The sequence below is a fragment of the Populus nigra genome, chromosome 6, assembly GCF_951802175.1.
Source record: "Populus nigra chromosome 6, ddPopNigr1.1, whole genome shotgun sequence".
Lineage (NCBI taxonomy): Eukaryota > Viridiplantae > Streptophyta > Magnoliopsida > Malpighiales > Salicaceae > Populus > Populus nigra.
Genome location: NC_084857.1, coordinates 5270513 through 5288931, shown reverse-complemented (window position 1 = coordinate 5288931; position 18419 = coordinate 5270513). Strand labels below are relative to the sequence as shown.

The window sequence follows — 18419 nt, the reverse complement described above, 5'->3', positions numbered from 1 at the left end:
AGTATAATATTTATGTTTCTGTAAAATATAGTTTGTGTTAGAAACTCAAAAAAAAAAAAAAACAATAATCGTTTGATGTGAACAAAGGCGCAAGAGCTTTTCGTTTGACTGTAAAGGTCAATGGACGCACTTAAATCACCATAAGCACACACACACCCAATCACGTATGTTTTGTCCATTTCCTTCCCTCCATATTCAATTCATCATTATCTATCTTACTATAAAACCCTAACAAAACCGATCTCACGCGACGCTCCTCTCTAAAACCCTCCCCTACATTTGCCCCCTCCCCAACCATTGAAACAGCCTCCTAAAATGGCTGCAGAATTCGAAGACGGTTCACCCGCCGAAAAGCTCTTCAACCAAGGTTACTCCTACACGTACGACGACGTTATTTTCCTCCCTCACTACATAGACTTCCCAACCGACGCCGTTAACCTCTCAACTAAACTTTCGCGCAACATCCCTCTCTCTATCCCATGCGTTTCCTCTCCCATGGACACTGTTACGGAGTCCTACATGGCGGCAGCCATGGCAGCGGTCGGTGGAATTGGGATTATTCACTCTAATGCAACACCGTCCGAGCAAGCTGATATGATCAGATCCGTTAAGTCACGCCGAGTGCCTATTTTGTCGAGTCCAGTTTTTAAGACGCCTGATTCAAGGATTGTTAATGAGTTTGAAGGCGATGATGTTCCTTTTGTTTTTGTTACCCAATCAGGTATTTAAAAGAAATAATAATTAATCACTCCTCTTCTGAATCCCCCCCCCCTCTCTTTTTGGGTATAAAAATCAGTGTTAAGGATTTTTTTGGTTGCATATTGTTCAGGGAATGAGAAGTCGAAGTTGCTGGGATATGTGGCGAAGTCTGATTGGTTGGGGTTGAAAGATACAGAAATTAAATTGGGAGAGATTATGCGCACGGATGCAAACGTGTCTGTGCCGTGTCATTATGATTTGGGCCAGATTGATGGGAAGTTAAAAGAGGAAGGACGTGATTTTGTGGTGCTGGAGAAGGAGGGAGGAGAGGTGGTGGATGTGGTAACGAAGGAGGAGGTTGAGAGGGTGAAGGGATATCCTAAGTTAGGGAAGGGAACGGTGGGCTCCGATGGGAGGTGGATGGTTGGGGCGGCAATTGGAACGAGGGGGTCGGATAAGGAGAGGTTGGAGCATTTGGTGAAGGCAGGTGTTGATGTTATTGTGTTGGATAGTTCACAAGGGAATTCTATTTATCAGATCGAGATGATCAAATACGTGAAGCAGACTTATCCTGAGTTGGATGTGATTGGCGGGAACGTGGTGACAATGAGTCAAGCACAGAATTTGATTAAGGCAGGTGTGGATGGGTTGAGAGTTGGTATGGGGTCTGGATCTATATGCACCACACAAGAGGTTTGTGCAGTTGGGCGAGGACAGGTAAAGGACCTTCTCTGATAATAGTATCTTGTTTTTACTTAGAAAAATTTGTTTTTTTTGGTAAATTTTCTGCTTTCTTATTTTTTGGAACAATCATTTTTAGGAAGTAAGAATATAAAAACCCCAAGAGAAAAGGGTTCAAGCATAAGCTAGCATATGAAAATGTGTAACAGAGTTCTGACTTCAAAGTGAATTATGCCATTGTAAATAGTTGAGGTAGTTTGCACATTCTATCCCTAGCTCCATGCTTTAACTTGTTTTTCTTGTCCTGCTACTTTGCAGGCAACTGCTGTTTACAAGGTTTCATCCATTGCCACACAAAGTGGCATTCCTGTCATTGCAGATGGTGGCATTTCATTCTCAGGTCATATTGTCAAAGCCCTGGTGCTTGGGGCATCTACTGTAATGATGGGAAGCTTTTTAGCTGGAAGTACTGAAGCTCCTGGGGCTTATGAGCTTAATGAGGTATGACATTGCTATGACTAAATGGCAATAGAAACTAGGTTTTTAGCTTTTTTCTTCAAGCATCTTTCTTGAAAGTTGGTTTTTATAAACTTCCTTTTCACCCTTTTGTTCTTTTGGAATTATTTCTTGAATTAAGGAGAGGATATATGCATGAGAACTATTTCAGTCGGCCCTGTGATCATTCCAGTACTTCCTGTCTGATTTATCATTATTGATGCTCTTGCATTGGAAGATTCAACAAAACTGGGCAAGATTTTGGATAAGGAATTCAAAATTAACCTAGAAGCTTGAAACTTCATAAATTAAGGTTTTCTAAGTGTTAAGAAATATTATTAGAAAGAGGATCTTGTCAAGATAATCTTTTGTAGCCAGGGTTTATTCCGTCTTTTAACCTGTCCCTTGAAGGAAATTGTATGCCTTAGAGATAGTGATGGGATTCAGATTAAAGAGCTAAGGTGAATCTCAACGTTACTTGAAATGAAATACTGCTGTTTGTGCATATTTGTAAACATTGGTTAGTACTGGGTATCTGGGAGTGCTCTTATAATGAACGCTTGTTATGTTAATAAATATGTCAACTGATGTGTGTACTTGATAATATATGAATGTCATGTTCTGACAATTATTAAGCATCCTTTTGGCTTATTGTTTTATACCAGTAACATGTCAAATTATTCCGAGATCATTTTTATGTTTGCTTTAAGACAAAATATGGCTGGATACATCCTTTGGCTCTAGATGCAGTTTCAGTTCTGTGAATTCTAACAATTTGCTATACCAGAAAGGTTTACGGGTGAAAAAATACCGTGGCATGGGCTCCCTTGAAGCAATGACTAAAGGGAGTGATCAAAGATACTTGGGTGATACTGCTAAGCTAAAGATTGCTCAGGGAGTCGTGGGAGCAGTTGCTGATAAAGGTTCTGTTTTGAAGCATGTACCTTACACCATGCAAGCAGTCAAGCAAGGATTCCAGGATCTTGGCGCATCCTCTTTGCGGTCTGCTCATGATTTATTAAGGTCAAAGACACTTAGGCTTGAGGTATGGGTCACCTTATGACATTCTTATACTTATGGTTTGGGATAATTTGGTGGTTTTGATGTTTAAAAATAATATTATCTGTGGCTCTGCGTGAAGCTAAGTCTTTATCCGTCAACATATGTGTGAATGTATGTTTTTATAGCTTGCTGTTTGAACATTCGAAATTACCTCTGTATATAGAGGCATAAACCATCTCAAATGATTAAAGTCGCTTACTTTGTTTGCAAATAAATGAAATTAGATTAAATACATTAATCATCTTAAATGGTGCACTGTCTCGTAACTTTTGATAATCTCCTCTCCGCATTTGTTGTAATGGAAGTTTGATGGTGGCATGTGAGTGTAAAAAAATTCCATTAGTGAAATAATGATAATGAGTTTGAAAACTTGTCTCCTTTTTGGGGGTAGAGGGGGGGTGGGTATTTGAAATGATTAAGGTCAATATTGTTGATGTATTGCCAATAGTCAATGATTGCTGCCAGAGTTTTCCTATGCTATAAGTGGTTCATCATGCTCTTTGTCGCCCTCTTATCACTCATGTTTGCTGAAGGTAAATATTGATGTATTGGAGTTATGCTCTTTTATTTTCTGTGTATTTGGTGTCTGGCCTTATTCCTCTGGCTTTCTGCAGGTTCGTACAGCAGCAGCACAAGTTGAGGGTGGAGTTCATGGACTGGCTTCACATGAGAAGAAAGCCTTTTGAATCTAACCCTTCCAGCATTTATTACTACTGCTAATGATCAGTCCTAAATTCCAAAGTGATATTTGAGTACGAGTAGCATTTAATTGAACCGCATGAATCTGGAAGGAGCTTTGCCAATCTTACATGGGTTCTTTCGTTAAAGTCGTAGGTGGTTTTTGCTGGGAAAGCCAGAAGTGCCATCATGGTCTCTGCCTCTTGTTGCCTGGCACAAGGGGTGCTCATCTTCCTGTATTTTACCAATTGTGCTTTTTTTAAGTATAACAGGATTTTATGAATTAGTTAAGCAACTTTCAAAGTTGGTTTTACAACAAATAATAATTCAGTGACTTTAATGTTTATGTATGGTGGGTGGGGAAGGATTGGTTGCAACTGTGTTTTACTCAAACTAGTAATCGATTTGGCATGTTAGGCCTGACGCTTGAATGATCAAGGAAACATTGAAAGGTGCATGTTCTAAATCTAGTGGGTGTTTCTAATGTCTGGAGGCTCTGCTTCATCTTCTTTAGCAAAAAGCTTGGTTCAGCCCTTGACAGTGCTTTCATGCATGATTAGCTAGATTATAGTGGCAGCAGCTTTGTATCTCCAAGTATGGGGATGTAGTACAACAAATAATCCAGTAGTGTTTCTAGTCTGCAGCCATAGGCATTCCATTTTAGTTCGCCGAGGTGACTTTTTTTTCAACAAAAGGAGCAAGATTGCTCCACGGATATCAGATTTGCAAAATCATACTGGCAAACACGCGCATAAGTATTAGTGAAGCCTGACCACAATCACATGCAGTGCCAGAAAAAAACAAAAGCATTCATCGACAATCATGACAGATTCCTTGCTACTGGTTTAACAGGAGATTCTGGAAAACAAGTAGGATTCTCTCTGCAACGAAGTAAAACATAGTTAACAACAGTAGTAAGCACACCATTTTTTGCCCATGAAATGCGGGCATCAGATAGTTTAGGAGCAAAGAGAGTTGCTGCAGCGGAGAAGTGACAGTAGCCTTCCTTCTGCCTAGCAAACTTAAGCTTGTCCAATCTCTGTCTACAACCCACCTGTTTACATGACAGGTATCGTGCTATAAACAAGGAAGTTATATTTTAAGTTCCCAACAACAATGTAAATGCACTAAGCTACATCTGTGATATCAAATTTTAAGAACTTCAATGAGATCGAGATCAGGGACAAGTTGCAACGCCAGCAATGAGTAGCTCAAGGAAAAGTTGAGCTTCCATCAGGGAAAGGAATAAAAGACAGAAATATGTGAAAGAAACAAAGCTAGCTTTGTTGGCCAGTTTTTCCTGCTCTCAAAGCATATTTAATGAAAACTGAAGGGCACCAAGGCATGGTTCTAAAGGTTGTGTAGAAAACGCACCTTATGATATGTTAAAGTTCTTCACGCTGTATTGATTGGCAGTTGTTGAAGTCTTCTACAGCCAATTTGAGAAAATCCTCGCTACCAATAGTTGAACAACTATGATATGAAGAGTAAAGGTACAAGTAAGAATACCTATATTTCACCAGTAAAATTAAAAAATTTCTCCAACTGATTGAGCAGTACCGACACGAGGTTTTCAAAATCCTTGTATCATCTGTAGCATAATGTTTAATTCTTCTTCTGATAGCTAAGCGTTGCAAATCTGCATTGTCAGGAAAATTGATAGCTGAAGTTAGGAATCCAACGGGACTGAAAATGGCTGTTCTGATGGATTTGACTATCACAATACGTCAGGAAAAAAAAAACCTGTGGTAATATTTTTATGAAGTCTATCCCCGTAAAGTGAACCGTTGGATAATCCCTGTTTCAGTAAATAGTTTGTCCATGTTTTTGTGTTTTTCCAGAAGTGATTCATCTGGATAACTTGACTGCAGAGCTCTGTACAACTCTAAGGCAGCTCTCGAATCCTTCACATATCCTCCCGGTGAACTGAGGAAACGATCTTCAGAGAATTGGTTTAATATATCTACTCCAAACGAGTTACTAATTAAAGCTATAGTGATTAAAAGATCCTCGAAAGATTTAAACATGAAATCTCCCATCTCAAGAAGATACCTGAAGAGACATCATATCCGTTCAAACGTAATATCCGAAATTGCAACCTTAAGTGGCATCATCAAGAAATATCTCTTCCTCCCCCTGCAACCAGCACCTGTTTGTTTGCTAATGTCATGGTTACAACAATATTAGGACCTAGTCATGGGTCTATTAAGTTAACCAGAACCTTAATGAAGAATTTTGTTTAAACACGAAGATAAATTCTGTTATCTGGAAAAAGTTACTAGCAGCAATAACACTGTGGTATTTCAATTGCAAGGTGAAAGTGGCACTTTACCTGTATGTTTCGTCCAGTATGATTTTCATTTCCTTCTGGAAATGCCGATCAATTCCCAATCTTTCAAGGGTATCAACCATAGAAAGAAGAGAATATATATCCATTGGATAAATGGTTGGAACTGAAGAAATCAATTGAAAGTCAATGACTGGATATTAGAGAGATGTGACGTTATGGAAGGAGAGTTATGTAGCTGACCAATTGCTCAATCCAATATCTTTTAAGTTTAATTACGTGTTTAATTTAAATATACATGGCCCTATTAAAATGCTATGTCTAATATTCTTCGATTTCGATATACGTTAAGCTCAAAAACATATAGATCTAGTACGATATTTGATTCAATATCATTAAATTCAATTCCATATTAAACCTAAATATATATATCTAGCAAAACATCAAATTCAATTACCTTGAATTCAGTTTTGCATTGAACTGAAATGTATCAGTCTGAAAAGAGATGAGAATCAATATTAAATAATTATATTTAAAATAAATAATAAGATTTAAAACATAACCTTTTTCTAATAATAACATGAGAGGATACAAATTTTAGACTTTACAGAAATTTAATATAAAAACTTTTCTTTCAATTTCATCAAAAAAATTTCCTAAGGGAACTAGCCTGTCAACACTGAAAATGTGATTGGGGATAGCCCCAACATGGGTCTGAAAGTTACAAATTCAATCAAATCGGAATTGCCTGAAGACCTTCTTAAACACAGCGTACGTAGTGACATGCAATTTCAAGACCATAATTTCTGTTTCTGAAAGTTACTGTGTTTATACAGCAAAACATCGGCCTTAACCAGGAAAATACATTGAACATCTATAGAAACCGTCTCTCCTTAATCTTATATTGAACAGACCGAAGGTCGGACGAAATGGGAACTAAGTGCAGATCTTCTGTTCTTGTAAGAGCTTCAGTCATGTCTAGATTTTCTGGTAACTGTCCAGTAAAAATGATACCGCAGGTGTGCAAGTGGATACTGCACATCAGCTATACCAAATGACAGGCAGGGCTGATTGTGCTTGAGGAACAGCAATTATCTGATCTTGGTGGATGCCACCATGCCTAGCATAGAGAGCAGAACGAGCCGAGATAAGCTTTCGATCATATCCCTGGGAGGACTAAACTAAATTTAGGGTTCAGGTTTCGGAACAGATGCACTTAATTAATTAATCGATCACTTCTTTAAAACTAAGATAAAAAGGTTATAGTTCAAGAATTCAGATAAATAATTGATTGGCTTATAATTTAAATAAAAAAATTAATAGAAATCAAGGCAATCTTTAAATTCTTAAATTCTTAAATTTTGTTGTCTTTATCTATTTGTTTTCTGTAATATTACCCTCTTTTATATTAGGTTATGCTTATTACTATTCTACCGCAACAGATGATAGTCACTTAAGATATTTTTAGGAAATGTCTGAGAGTATGATAGCAGTTACTTTTCAAAGTATATATCGTTTGAAAATGTATTAAAAAATATATTTTTATATTTTTTAAAAATTATTTTTAATATCAGCATATCAAAATGATCGGAAAATATATAAAAATTAATTTAAAGTAAATAAAAAAATTATTTTTTAAAAAAAATATCTTTGAAATGCAAAAAAAAAAGGAAGTCTATTTTTCTCCATTTCATTTTTTTGTCAATTTCTTTTAATAATTTAATTTTAGCATTAAAATGATGTCCATTTAAAAAATAAATAACATAAGAAGTTAACAAACATTAATGTTATTGGTCTAGTATGCACTTAGACTTTATCAATTTGACCTCGCATTTAATAATTTTTTTAGTAAGATCTTTTCGATAAATTGAGATTTCTATAATGCAAGACACAAAAATTAAATATTTCAAAATTGGGAATCAAATTTCATGGATGATCGGACTGGCCAGAATAAGAATATTATAAGGACAACAAAATATTCATATTGAGATACATTCGGATAAAATTAAGGACACCAAAAAATGATTATTTTGGTGAATAAATTATAAATTAGCCTCTTTAGTTTTGCAAAGAAAATTAAATAGTCTCTCTCTAGGTTCAAAAATTAATTAATTGTTCTCTTGGTTGATGTTGACCATGCTTAATTTAATATTGTTTTTTTAAAAAATATTTTATCATTAATCTTTTTGTATTATCTATTTATATTTTTAAATAAAAATAAATTAAATTAAAAAATAACGTGAAATGAAAGAAAATGATTAAGTTACAAATATATTTTAAAAAATAAGGAATAATTAATTAGTTCTTGAAACTAGGACTATTTCATTTACTTTGCAAAACTAGAGGGATTAGTTTATAATTTACTTCTATTTTGGTTTGCCGTTTGGGTAATTGGAATTTGGAAACAAAGCTTGCGAAAACCCGACCCGCATGCGGACAAGCCCATCACTTGAGGTAGGGATGACAGTAGCTTACCAGTTACTTCTTTGAACTCTCTCTCTCTCTTTCTCGTGGTGGGGGTTTAAGACTTCAGAGCTCAAAAACATGCAGCAGCTGAAGCTTTCTGCCCGTCTCATAAAATCTCTGCCAATCTCTTCACTGCCATCCACCCCCTCCTCCACCCTTCAACAAATTGCTTCTTCTCACTCTAAAGGTATCTCTCTGTATGTCTATGTATTATATATCCAGGTGGGTGTTTGTGTTTTTGCTGTGGCAGTGCTGCCCTTTCTTTTCTTTTCATTTTTGTTATTGCTGTACTGGGCTGCATTGTTCTTTTTTCTCGTTTTTAAGGAAAGCTGCAATCTTTGAGCTTTTTTATGGCAATGGGACTTCTTTGAGCTGCTTTCTTGATTTTTTTCCGGTTAATAAGTTCTTCACCATTTGAATTGACTAAAAAGGGTAATTGTTTCTTTATCACTTTGTTTCTGCGTGTATAGAGACTTCATAGGGTTGTGAGTTTGCATTTTCAGTTAACTAAAAAGACTAATTGGGCTATTAAGACTTAAAACCATCGGTGGCATCATTTGGGCAATTGAGCTTTATATTGTTTTGTGTGCTTGATTTTATTTTCTTCTCGGTAAATGCAACATTTTGCGCTTGCAATTCATGTCATTTTCTATATTCTGTGCAACATGTGGAAGCTGCTATAAGAGTTCTCCTAGTTATCATTGGTTGGTTCTATAATGATTTCTAAACCTTTCTGTAATTGATCCGTGTTCGGCAGGAATTGCAAAGGTTGTGTTAAAAAAGGGAAAGACACAACTTTTCAAGGATGGAAGTCCAATGGTGTATAGCGGAGCAGTCGATAGAATAATTGGTAGACCGCCACCCAAGACAGGAGACATTGTGCTGGTTGCTGATGGAACAGAGAAACCTATAGGGTGGGGATTGTATAATTCAGTTTCCATGTTCTGTGTTAGGCTCATGCAGCTAGAAGAGGAAGCAACGAGGTATCTATATAAAGACAGCTTTCCGGTTTGATTTTATATCCTCCATCTTTTAAGTTCTTAATTCATGTGTAGAGATCCTTCTTGTGCATTGGACATGAAGAAACTGCTTGAAACAAGAACTAACGCAGCCATAGAATTACGGAGGAGGTTGGGTCTACCCTCATCTCATACAAATGCATATCGCCTTGTCAATAGTGAAGGAGACAGGTACATGATCTTGAGCTCTCCATAACCTCAACTAGAACATTTCCACTGCATGAGATGAAGAAATTCTTTGTGTGCTTTTGTTAAACGTTATTTCTTAACATATACGTTGACTCATTAATCAGAACCATGGTTTGGCGTCTAGTTATTTTTTGAGACAGGCCAGTATGCTTATTAGTAAATCACACATAGCGGCATCACTGCAGATTATCTGGATTAATTGTTGATGTCTTCGGGGATTTAGCTGTGATAGCATCATCTGCTGCTTGGGTTGAGAATTACAAACCAGAAGTAGAGGCTTGCATCAATAGAATTGATGGAATTAACCATATAAACTGGAGACCATCTGTTGATATTTTAAAAGAAGAAGGAATGGATGTGTCAGACATGAAAGAAGTGCATCCCTCTACTTGCCCTGAAAGAATAAAGGTAGAATGTGCTTCAAAAATTACAAATTACACAATTCATATTTTTATCAGTTTTCTTATGCTAGCTCTTTTTTTTTTGGTAATTTTCTGATTCCTACCTCCAAATTTACAGTTTTACTTGGTGAAAATTGAAAATAATCATTCTCACTTCTGATTGCTTCTTAAATCACTCCAAATTGTGGTTTTCATTATCAGCATCTATATTTGGGTCTGCTGATCATGTCATAATATTTCACTGGAGTTAGGCAATGGGGACAGTTAATGACAATGTTATGCTTGAATAACAAGTGCTGTTGTTTCTAACTCTATCTGAGCCCATCGCCACCCATTTCTCAAGTGCTTGCCAATCTCTGGCTGAACTCCTACTCTGAAGTGTCACTATCTATGAATCATCTACCACCTATTTCCCCTTGCCTTACTGATCTAGTTTGTGCTTCTGCATGAATTCATAGCTGCAATATTGATGTTGTTCTGCAACGTTCATCTGCCAGGTTATGGAAAACGGGATCTCCTATGCAATTTCATTGGTGGGCCAGAAGACTGGATTTTATGCTGACCAGCGTGAAAACCGCCAGTTCATATCTACAATTTCAAATAGCCAGAAAGTTCTTGATATTTGCTGCTACAGCGGTGGTTTTGCTCTAAATGCTGCACATGGAGGCGCAATAGATGTCACAGGTATTTATTTTATTTCTAAACATTTTTCATTTGGCCTGGTACAGGATTAGTGAAATGCCCATATCTATTAATCAATGATCCTTGGGCTATTACAGCCTCCACCATATCTTCTAATTGTGACACATTCTTGATGATTCTGGATTTCATTATAAGTAGGCTGCTCAAATTCCTTGCATCTGCAATGTTAATTTAGCTCTGGTCATCTCATGCTTTCGTACAGGAGTCGATACATCTATGCCTGCTTTGGAGCTTGCTAGAGAAAATATTGTTCTTAACAACCTGGATCCAGGAAGAATATCATTTTTGAGAGAAGATGCCACTCAATTTATGAAGGGTGCCCTTTCTAGAAATGAATCATGGGATATAGTGATTTTGGACCCTCCTAAATTAGCACCGAGAAAAAAGGTACAGTAACATATGCAAGAATTCAGAAGCCTGTAATCCTGTCCAATACAGTATTTTTCATTCCCTGAGGTTGCATGAGGAAATTTCTCCTAGGTACTTCTCATAATAGCGTCAAAGAATTAAGAAATTTCTCCGATAAGAAAAGTTCTGCTCAGGAAAATGTCCAAAGCTTGAAACAATATAAGTGGAAAATGTGCTCCTGTGCCTTCATCAATATAGACCCTCAGGAAAATGCCCAAAACTTGTCTATATTTTGGTAATTTTCATCAAAGGCAGTTTATGTCCACAACCGAGGCTAATGCCCTGCCTCCATATATTTGTCAGTTTGTACTAATTCTGGGGCTTTTCCTGCTCAGGTTCTTCAAAATGCATCAGGCATGTATAGAAATATGAATTCGATGGCATTGAGATTAACAAAGAGAGGTGGCCTTCTCATGACTTGCTCTTGTTCAGGAGCTATGACCCAAAGTGGGATGTTCTTGCGTGTTCTTCAGGCAAGAATTTTTTTTTTCACGTGTGTATGGGAACAAAGAACTAATTTTGGCGGTTTGACCACATTGCAGAGAATATTGGAGATATTTTAAACTGTCATCGTCAGCAAAATACATGGACACGGGCTTTAATATGAGAAATGGAAATTTAATCACATTACACTTGGGAGTTTGGCCATGAAGATTAGGTCACTTGAGGCATTTCAAAAATTAGCTTGCTCCTTGCTGTTGTATTACTTATCATTTTATTCTTGCATTTGTTTTGTGGAATCAGGGTGCTGCATCAATGGCAGGAAGGAAAATCTCTGTTCTGCGAGAGGCTGGAGCAGCTTCAGACCATCCTATAGATCCATCCTACCCAGAAGGGGCGTACCTTTCCAACATTTTACTAAGAGTATTATAGATGTTAAAAAAACAATGTAGACAAACAAAAAATGCTAAGTCTATAATGTTGAAGCGAGTGAAGTTTTCGGGAAACAAATAATAAAATATTGTATTCAATACTAATGTTGTGATTATACATAAAGATCACTGGTGTATTGCCTAGAAATCAAGATTTCAAACCAAAAGAATCCTTCCCGTGCCAATGTTATGTTTTAAACATTCCATAGACATTGAAGTTACAATAAGAAGGGATGTGCCAAAGTGACGCCATCAAAAGAAATCCACAAGCATTTTTAGTGCGACCCAGGACCTCTGTTCCATGATAAGAAGGTAGGATCACCAAGCCGCCTGAGATAACACAGTAAGAGAAACAGTTAGAAAATATCAACAGATATCTCACAAACAATCGAATACACATATAGCATATGAAAATTTTATGCTGCTGACTATGGGGGCCTCACTCCATTTATGATGCTGGGCACACTTCGAAATCCTCACCATAAAATGCAAGCCTTATGAAGGGCAATTCTAACAGCCTCACTCTTTCAAAAGCCGCGAAGCCGCACACATGTGACAGCATGCATTTTGATTTTAATAACTAGTTTATTAAAGTCACGAGAACTAGCCCCTAAATTCAAGAATTAATTTGTATCTGTGATCAACTTACCTAGGCTTGACAAAATACACAATTGTGAAACCCATTGACAAGGCAAAGCATATCATCCCAACAGTGAGATAAGCAATGCCAAGAAAGTCATTTCTTCCACCAATCCAGCTTGTAGTTGAAAGCACAAGTTTCTTCTTGCCATTAAAACTGTATGTGTTATAGTTGTTATCCAGTGTAACATTTATGACTTCTTTTGCCTCAAGATCCACCTCTATCTTCCCATACAACTTTCTAAAAGTTGGCAGAGCTGCAGTTCGCATCCAAACCATGAGGTCCTCCTGATCGCTCAGCTGTTACACAAAATCATATAAGACCAGGTCAGTCACATGCCAATTACTTGAAGCAATTTGCATCAAAAGAAACACGGAGAAAAATTTATGGTTCTCTAGTATATTTTCACGTTTTAGCAATAGAAGCGGGGAAATGACATGCAACAATATCTCATCATTTTAAGCATTTACACCAAGTCTCTCACGTCTCCAAGGTATAAGCCTAATACTCAACACCTTGGGTTTAAAAAAATCAACTCCTTCATGAATGAAAGAATAACTGAGGTCACACCTTCAATACTAATCCTGAAGTCGAGGTTAAGCAACCTGAAAATACCACTCTAATAACACAACAGCAACGCAGTTTTGAAATCTACCAATGTCCAGAGTGTTATTAACATTATTAAAGCCTCTAAAGGTATTTTCCAGGATGAAGTTGGAACAGTTATTTAGTTAGTGATAAGATGAGTTGCTTATATATTAATTTGAAGTAATAGTAAAGGGAGGCTTACACGTATTGATGCATTGAGACTTTTACCACCTACAACACCTCCACCCTGAAAGTTTTTAGGAAAGACATCTTTACCAAACCTTTTCTCCTTATCACTCTTCCAAGCAATTCCCTTCTTATTCACTGTCAAAGACTGGTTCCCGCGGGAGAAGCTATAAGTATCATTAAACAAACTCCAAGCTATCAGACCGCAGGGAACAATTGCCCCCCTCCCCGTTGCAGTATCTTCTGGCTTACAAGAACTTGTATCATTCTCTTTACTCGCACTTTTCAACTGTTCATCACTTCGGCTCTTCACATACCTGATTTATTAGAGCAATCATTAAAATTATGCCAAATAATCACCACATAAACTCAATTACATGTGCTTCAACTTTCAGTGAGTAAGCATCCCAGTTTATGATCATGATAATCATGACAGTTTCACACTGTTCAATAGTTTTTATAAAATGATGGGTTGCTTTCATTATTAAACACTTGAAAGAATGTAATTTTCTACCATCAACAAATAGTCAAACACACTATTCTGAGATGAGAAACATGATATTAACCACCAATTAAGCATGCATAGAGGAGCCCTTTCCTCAACGTGTAACAACATCCTAGGTCCTAGGCTGTAATGTCTGTAATTCTTGAAAATCACAAGCATCGCCATCTTGACTTATAAAATGTGGCAGGAAACCTAAAAGGGTGCACTTCCTGAACCACATGTTATAATTGGTTCTCTGGACCATCACCTATGATCTACATAAATTACACACCTGGATAGTCCTGAATATCAATGCTCCCAATTTATATGAACAATATACCACTGACTATTATGTAAAAATCTACACATGATTACTTGAACCCATCAGAAATTACATGCTGATAGAGTACATGAGGTTGATGACATACCTACGATGATTCTGGTAGAAGTTGTCAAGCTGATAGTAAACATAAATAGGTTGCTTCATACGCTTAGGGATCTGGCAAGAAAAATAAGAGTAGAGAACAGAAGATCGTTATTTACTGCTTAACCTCAGGTCATGATGGCTAATTTCTATAATTAGCATAAGTCATGTTGCATGGGAGAAAAAGATATTGGCATGGGTTTTTTGTAAGGAGTAGAATAAAGTAACCTACTGGCTACTAATACATTGCTGATATAGCACCACTTACAGCTCTGACAAAAAGGGAATGCCACCAGTGAACAGATAACAATAACATGAAGGTATATTGTATAACTGAAAATAATATTGGCATGGGTCTTTCCTTGTTAGCTTATAAATCCACAAACACTGCTAATAAAGAACATAGAAAATGACAACAACACATCAACCATAATAATTGCAAGAACAGGACTCACCGTCATTGATATTGTGCATGTTTTATTAGCACCGCTTTGTATAAATTGGACTTCATTGCCTCTATTTTCAACCGGAATGCATTCTTTTTCATACCGTTTAACAACTTCAACAACCTGATAAAAGGAGAATAACCCATAAAAAACCATAGGTGGAAATATAACTAGAATTGCAAGGATTTAGGTGACACTAGAGCTCACATCTCGGGAACCAAGCAAGCAAGCAATGCCGATAGGGATGAAGACAATGGCAACAAGCATGAATGCAGACACTACCTGCACAAAGAGATATATTCGGAGTTAATAACTTTGAGCACTCATTTGCATCAGACGAAACCAGATAAAAAGAAAGATAAAAACTTACCCATCGTGGTGTGAGAATTGGCTTGCAAGCTGGAAGTTCTTGTTGAGTAAACTTTGAATCTGAAAGAAAACGAAACATTTTTAGTTCCATAAAAATCACATGCACACCCATATGTGCTCGTGTAGTGAAAGACAATTTGTGAGCTGTGGTTGAAACATCAGATAAAGAAGCTGCTCAGCTGTGCTCTCTCTATTTTTACTTTTCTTGTTTTTTTTAACAGCTACACTACAATAAGATTACAAGTGCATTTTAATAAAATGAACAAAAATCGCAGATTTTTTGCTCTGGCAAATACAATACATCCCTATAAATTTAAAATGTTCCCATCCCTCTATCTTGCTTTGCAGGATAACAATTACGCAGTCAGGCAACTATTCTGAACACTGGAAAACATTCTGTTTTCAATCTTAAAGTAGATCACATGAGCATACATGCTTAGACTTAGATGCATGTAATGATAATACAGCCAAAATTACTAAGATTCCTATTCGTGTAATGGAAAAATGTGCAATTATCTCATGGCATGTTATAGCTAAGTTTCATTAATATCTTGTTTATCAAACCCAATTTAGTTCATTTTATTGCTAACAAAGTTTAATAGCCGTATTTCTCTTTCAAAAGGGGAATTTCCAAATATATCTTGATGAGGAATTAAAAAACCAGGTAAGGCTATTCCAAAAACGGAAAGACTAAATGATCAATATAAAGAAAATTAGATTCTTAATATGAAACAAAATTATCAAAAAAGAGCTCACACGACCACTCTCATGCAACAAAACCACAGCGACTCAAAATAACAAGAACCCATCAAAAATATGTATAAACCTCCATATGGATGCCTATAAAACCCACTAGTGATCCCAAAAAAATTCAAATACCTGAGTCTCTGAAACAAACTAACAAGAAAATTAGGACAAGGTTCAAAACTTTGCAATTTAAAAACAAACTAACACCATGATCACAAGAGGGCAGACATGAATTTGCCCAAAATAGGAAAAAAAAAACGAGAAGTAAAGAAGAGAATCACATTTGGGTCGCTTTGAATTCCTTCTTGGAGCACCAGAATCACCCGATCCGTTGCCTCCATTACTGGAGGATGCTGTGTGGCTACTCATGATTGTGTTTAAAGATGCAAGCAAGCAAGCAAACACTTGTAGTTCCTGTCTCTCTTTCTTTCTCTGAAAAAAACACCAAAACAACCGAAGAAAGAAAAACCTTAACAGAGAAAGAGAGAAAGTTCAGAAAGAAAGAAATGGTGGAAAAGACTGTGTGATCAAAGAAAGAGATGGACTTTTTAAAGGCTAAGCAACAGAGAGGGGAAATATAAATAAATAAATTTTCTAGAGCGTCGCAGTATATGGTTGAATTGAATCTGCAAGTTTTTGTTTGACTTCAGAAACTGAAGAGGATGTTTCCGTATTTTCTCTCTCTAGACATGATGAGCCCTCGGAAATTCCTCCCTTTCTAGAAGGCGAGTTTGTAGAGAGAGGGGGGGAAGCAAATAAAAAAATGATAGCTTTATTCTAGACCCTGAAGATTCGAAAATGTTTCATGTAGGTCCTCATCGTCACCAACCTAAGGTTCAGAAGCTTTCAATATCATCTGTAAATAGGTATTAGCTAGCAATGAACATTTTCGAAGCCTCGTTGAGTTGAGGGACTTCTCAAAAATCGCTATAATTACATATAAAAACATTGTAGAGTTATATGTAATTGACCCTTTAATTGAAAAATCCATAGAAGAGGGTTAAATTTATAGTTTTTTTCAAAAAACAAAATTATGTATAATATTACAGCGGGTAAATTGCTTAAAAAAAATATACCATTCCATTTTTTTTATTTAAATGCAATCAATTTATTTGATGGTGTTCAATAGGAAAGTAATTATTTTTAAAGTATTTTCTATCTGGATTAAAATAATATTTTTAGATTTTATTTTTAATATTAATGCATTAAAATAATTTCAAAATACTAAAAATAATTAATTTAAAGTATTTTAAAAAAACACGGTAACATTTTTAAAAAAACACTGTAACATCACAAAAATAAATACTACCTTCCTACTATATATTATTCTTTTTATATTTAATTTAATTTTTAAAAAAAAAACCCTTTCCTAGTTTAACTTTTATTTTCCTTCTTGTTGTGCGTGTTTTTTTTAAGAATCTTGACATGATATTACTTAGATCCAGATTTTCAATGAATCATAAAATCAAAATAAACTCAACTAGCTTGTTTTGCTTGTAGTTTGATTATTTTTTTTAGTGCTCTGAGATCTTTTTTAATTTTTCTAAATAATTTTAAAAACAATTAAAATAACGAACTGTAAGTTTAAGTTTTTTAATTAACTATAGTGAGAATAATTGGTAATTGATTTTTTAGGACTTCGTGGTTGTTCTTTTGGAGCTTTTTATGAGTGGAAAAAAGCTTATTATTCTGATGGGACTGGAAAAATCTCACCTCGTCGGAAATGGCACAAGAAAAATCTTCACTGCTATTTTTTTTATTTGAGGAAATTTTATTTTTTGAAAAGTGTATTTTATGGGTTTTGATGAATAAGTAAAATTCTAGTTGTTCTAGATTTTTATAAGAAATGCACATCCTGACTCGAATTCGAGATATATTATACAGATCTCAAACATTTTATCACGATACAAACCTTCACTGCTATCTGTTAATTATTACTATTAATCATATCTTTTTAGACTTTAATTTTCAGATTGAAAGGTCAAATTCCACCCGGATAGTGCACAAAGTGGAAAGCACGGTGCCTTGCTGGACGGGCTTCGTGGGAATACGGGATGACCATGGACAGCACACTAGTAGAGTTGTATAATAACTAAGTATTATTAATATAGTATATTAATATTTTGCACATTCAATTTTTCCATCCAGATTGAAATGCCAATTGTTTAATTCTTGTTTTTTGCTAAAACAATTATTTACTTATTAGAGTTTTATAATAACTAAGTATTATTAATATAGCATAATATTGTTTTTTAAAAAAATCTGTTGAGTGTTAGGCCCTCACGAATGAAGTTTTCTAAAAAAATTTAAAAATTTTAATTGTTTTGATACACTAATCAAAAATAATTTTTTAAAAATAAAAAATACTATTTTAATATATTTTTAAGCTAAAAATATTTTTAAAAACAACTTAACAAGTCATATTTTTATATTTGTATCAACGATGGTGTTTTTTTTTTTTTTTTGGGTTTTCTATGGCCTCCAGGGTTGAACTTGAACGTTTCCAGGATCATAGAGAAGTCCACTCATAGTTTGAATAATCTTCTACAACGGCATGAAATAAGATATATTTTTAT

The 18419-nt window shown here is 35.6% G+C and overlaps 3 protein-coding genes across 7 annotated transcripts; 2 read left to right on the top strand and 1 right to left on the bottom strand.

Moving 5' to 3' along the window:
* Nucleotides 1-210: 210 nt before the first annotated feature.
* Nucleotides 211-3961, top strand: LOC133697555 (inosine-5'-monophosphate dehydrogenase 2-like). Its single transcript, XM_062120193.1, has 5 exons — nt 211-721; nt 830-1416; nt 1699-1881; nt 2663-2920; nt 3552-3961. The coding sequence occupies exons 1-5, from the start codon at nt 316-318 to the stop codon at nt 3621-3623; spliced, it is 1506 nt and encodes a 501-aa protein (XP_061976177.1). The 5' UTR covers nt 211-315; the 3' UTR covers nt 3624-3961.
* Nucleotides 3962-8339: 4378 nt separating this feature from the next.
* LOC133697440 (uncharacterized) lies at nt 8340-12064 on the top strand. 4 transcript variants are annotated; one of them, XR_009842871.1, is made up of 8 exons: nt 8340-8555; nt 9126-9351; nt 9424-9558; nt 9762-9984; nt 10475-10661; nt 10882-11066; nt 11423-11745; nt 11832-12064. XR_009842871.1 is itself a non-coding variant. In XM_062119982.1 (8 exons), the coding sequence occupies exons 1-8, from the start codon at nt 8447-8449 to the stop codon at nt 11958-11960; spliced, it is 1332 nt and encodes a 443-aa protein (XP_061975966.1). In that variant the 5' UTR covers nt 8340-8446; the 3' UTR covers nt 11961-12064. The 4 variants fall into 4 exon arrangements, 3 of the variants coding, with proteins under 3 accessions (XP_061975966.1, XP_061975967.1, XP_061975970.1); XM_062119982.1 differs by having other exon boundaries at nt 11423-11560; XM_062119986.1 differs by having other exon boundaries at nt 8455-8590; nt 11423-11560.
* On the bottom strand, nt 12024-16587 carry LOC133697441 (ALA-interacting subunit 1-like). Of its 2 annotated transcripts, XM_062119988.1 has the most exons (9): nt 16389-16587; nt 16125-16275; nt 15098-15156; nt 14935-15009; nt 14737-14850; nt 14286-14356; nt 13390-13690; nt 12609-12898; nt 12024-12289 (listed from the first exon to the last, which is right to left on the bottom strand). In XM_062119988.1, the coding sequence occupies exons 2-9, from the start codon at nt 16210-16212 to the stop codon at nt 12235-12237; spliced, it is 1053 nt and encodes a 350-aa protein (XP_061975972.1). In that variant the 5' UTR covers nt 16213-16275; nt 16389-16587; the 3' UTR covers nt 12024-12234. The 2 variants fall into 2 exon arrangements, with proteins under 2 accessions (XP_061975972.1, XP_061975971.1); XM_062119987.1 differs by having other exon boundaries at nt 16125-16587.
* Nucleotides 16588-18419: the final 1832 nt, after the last annotated feature.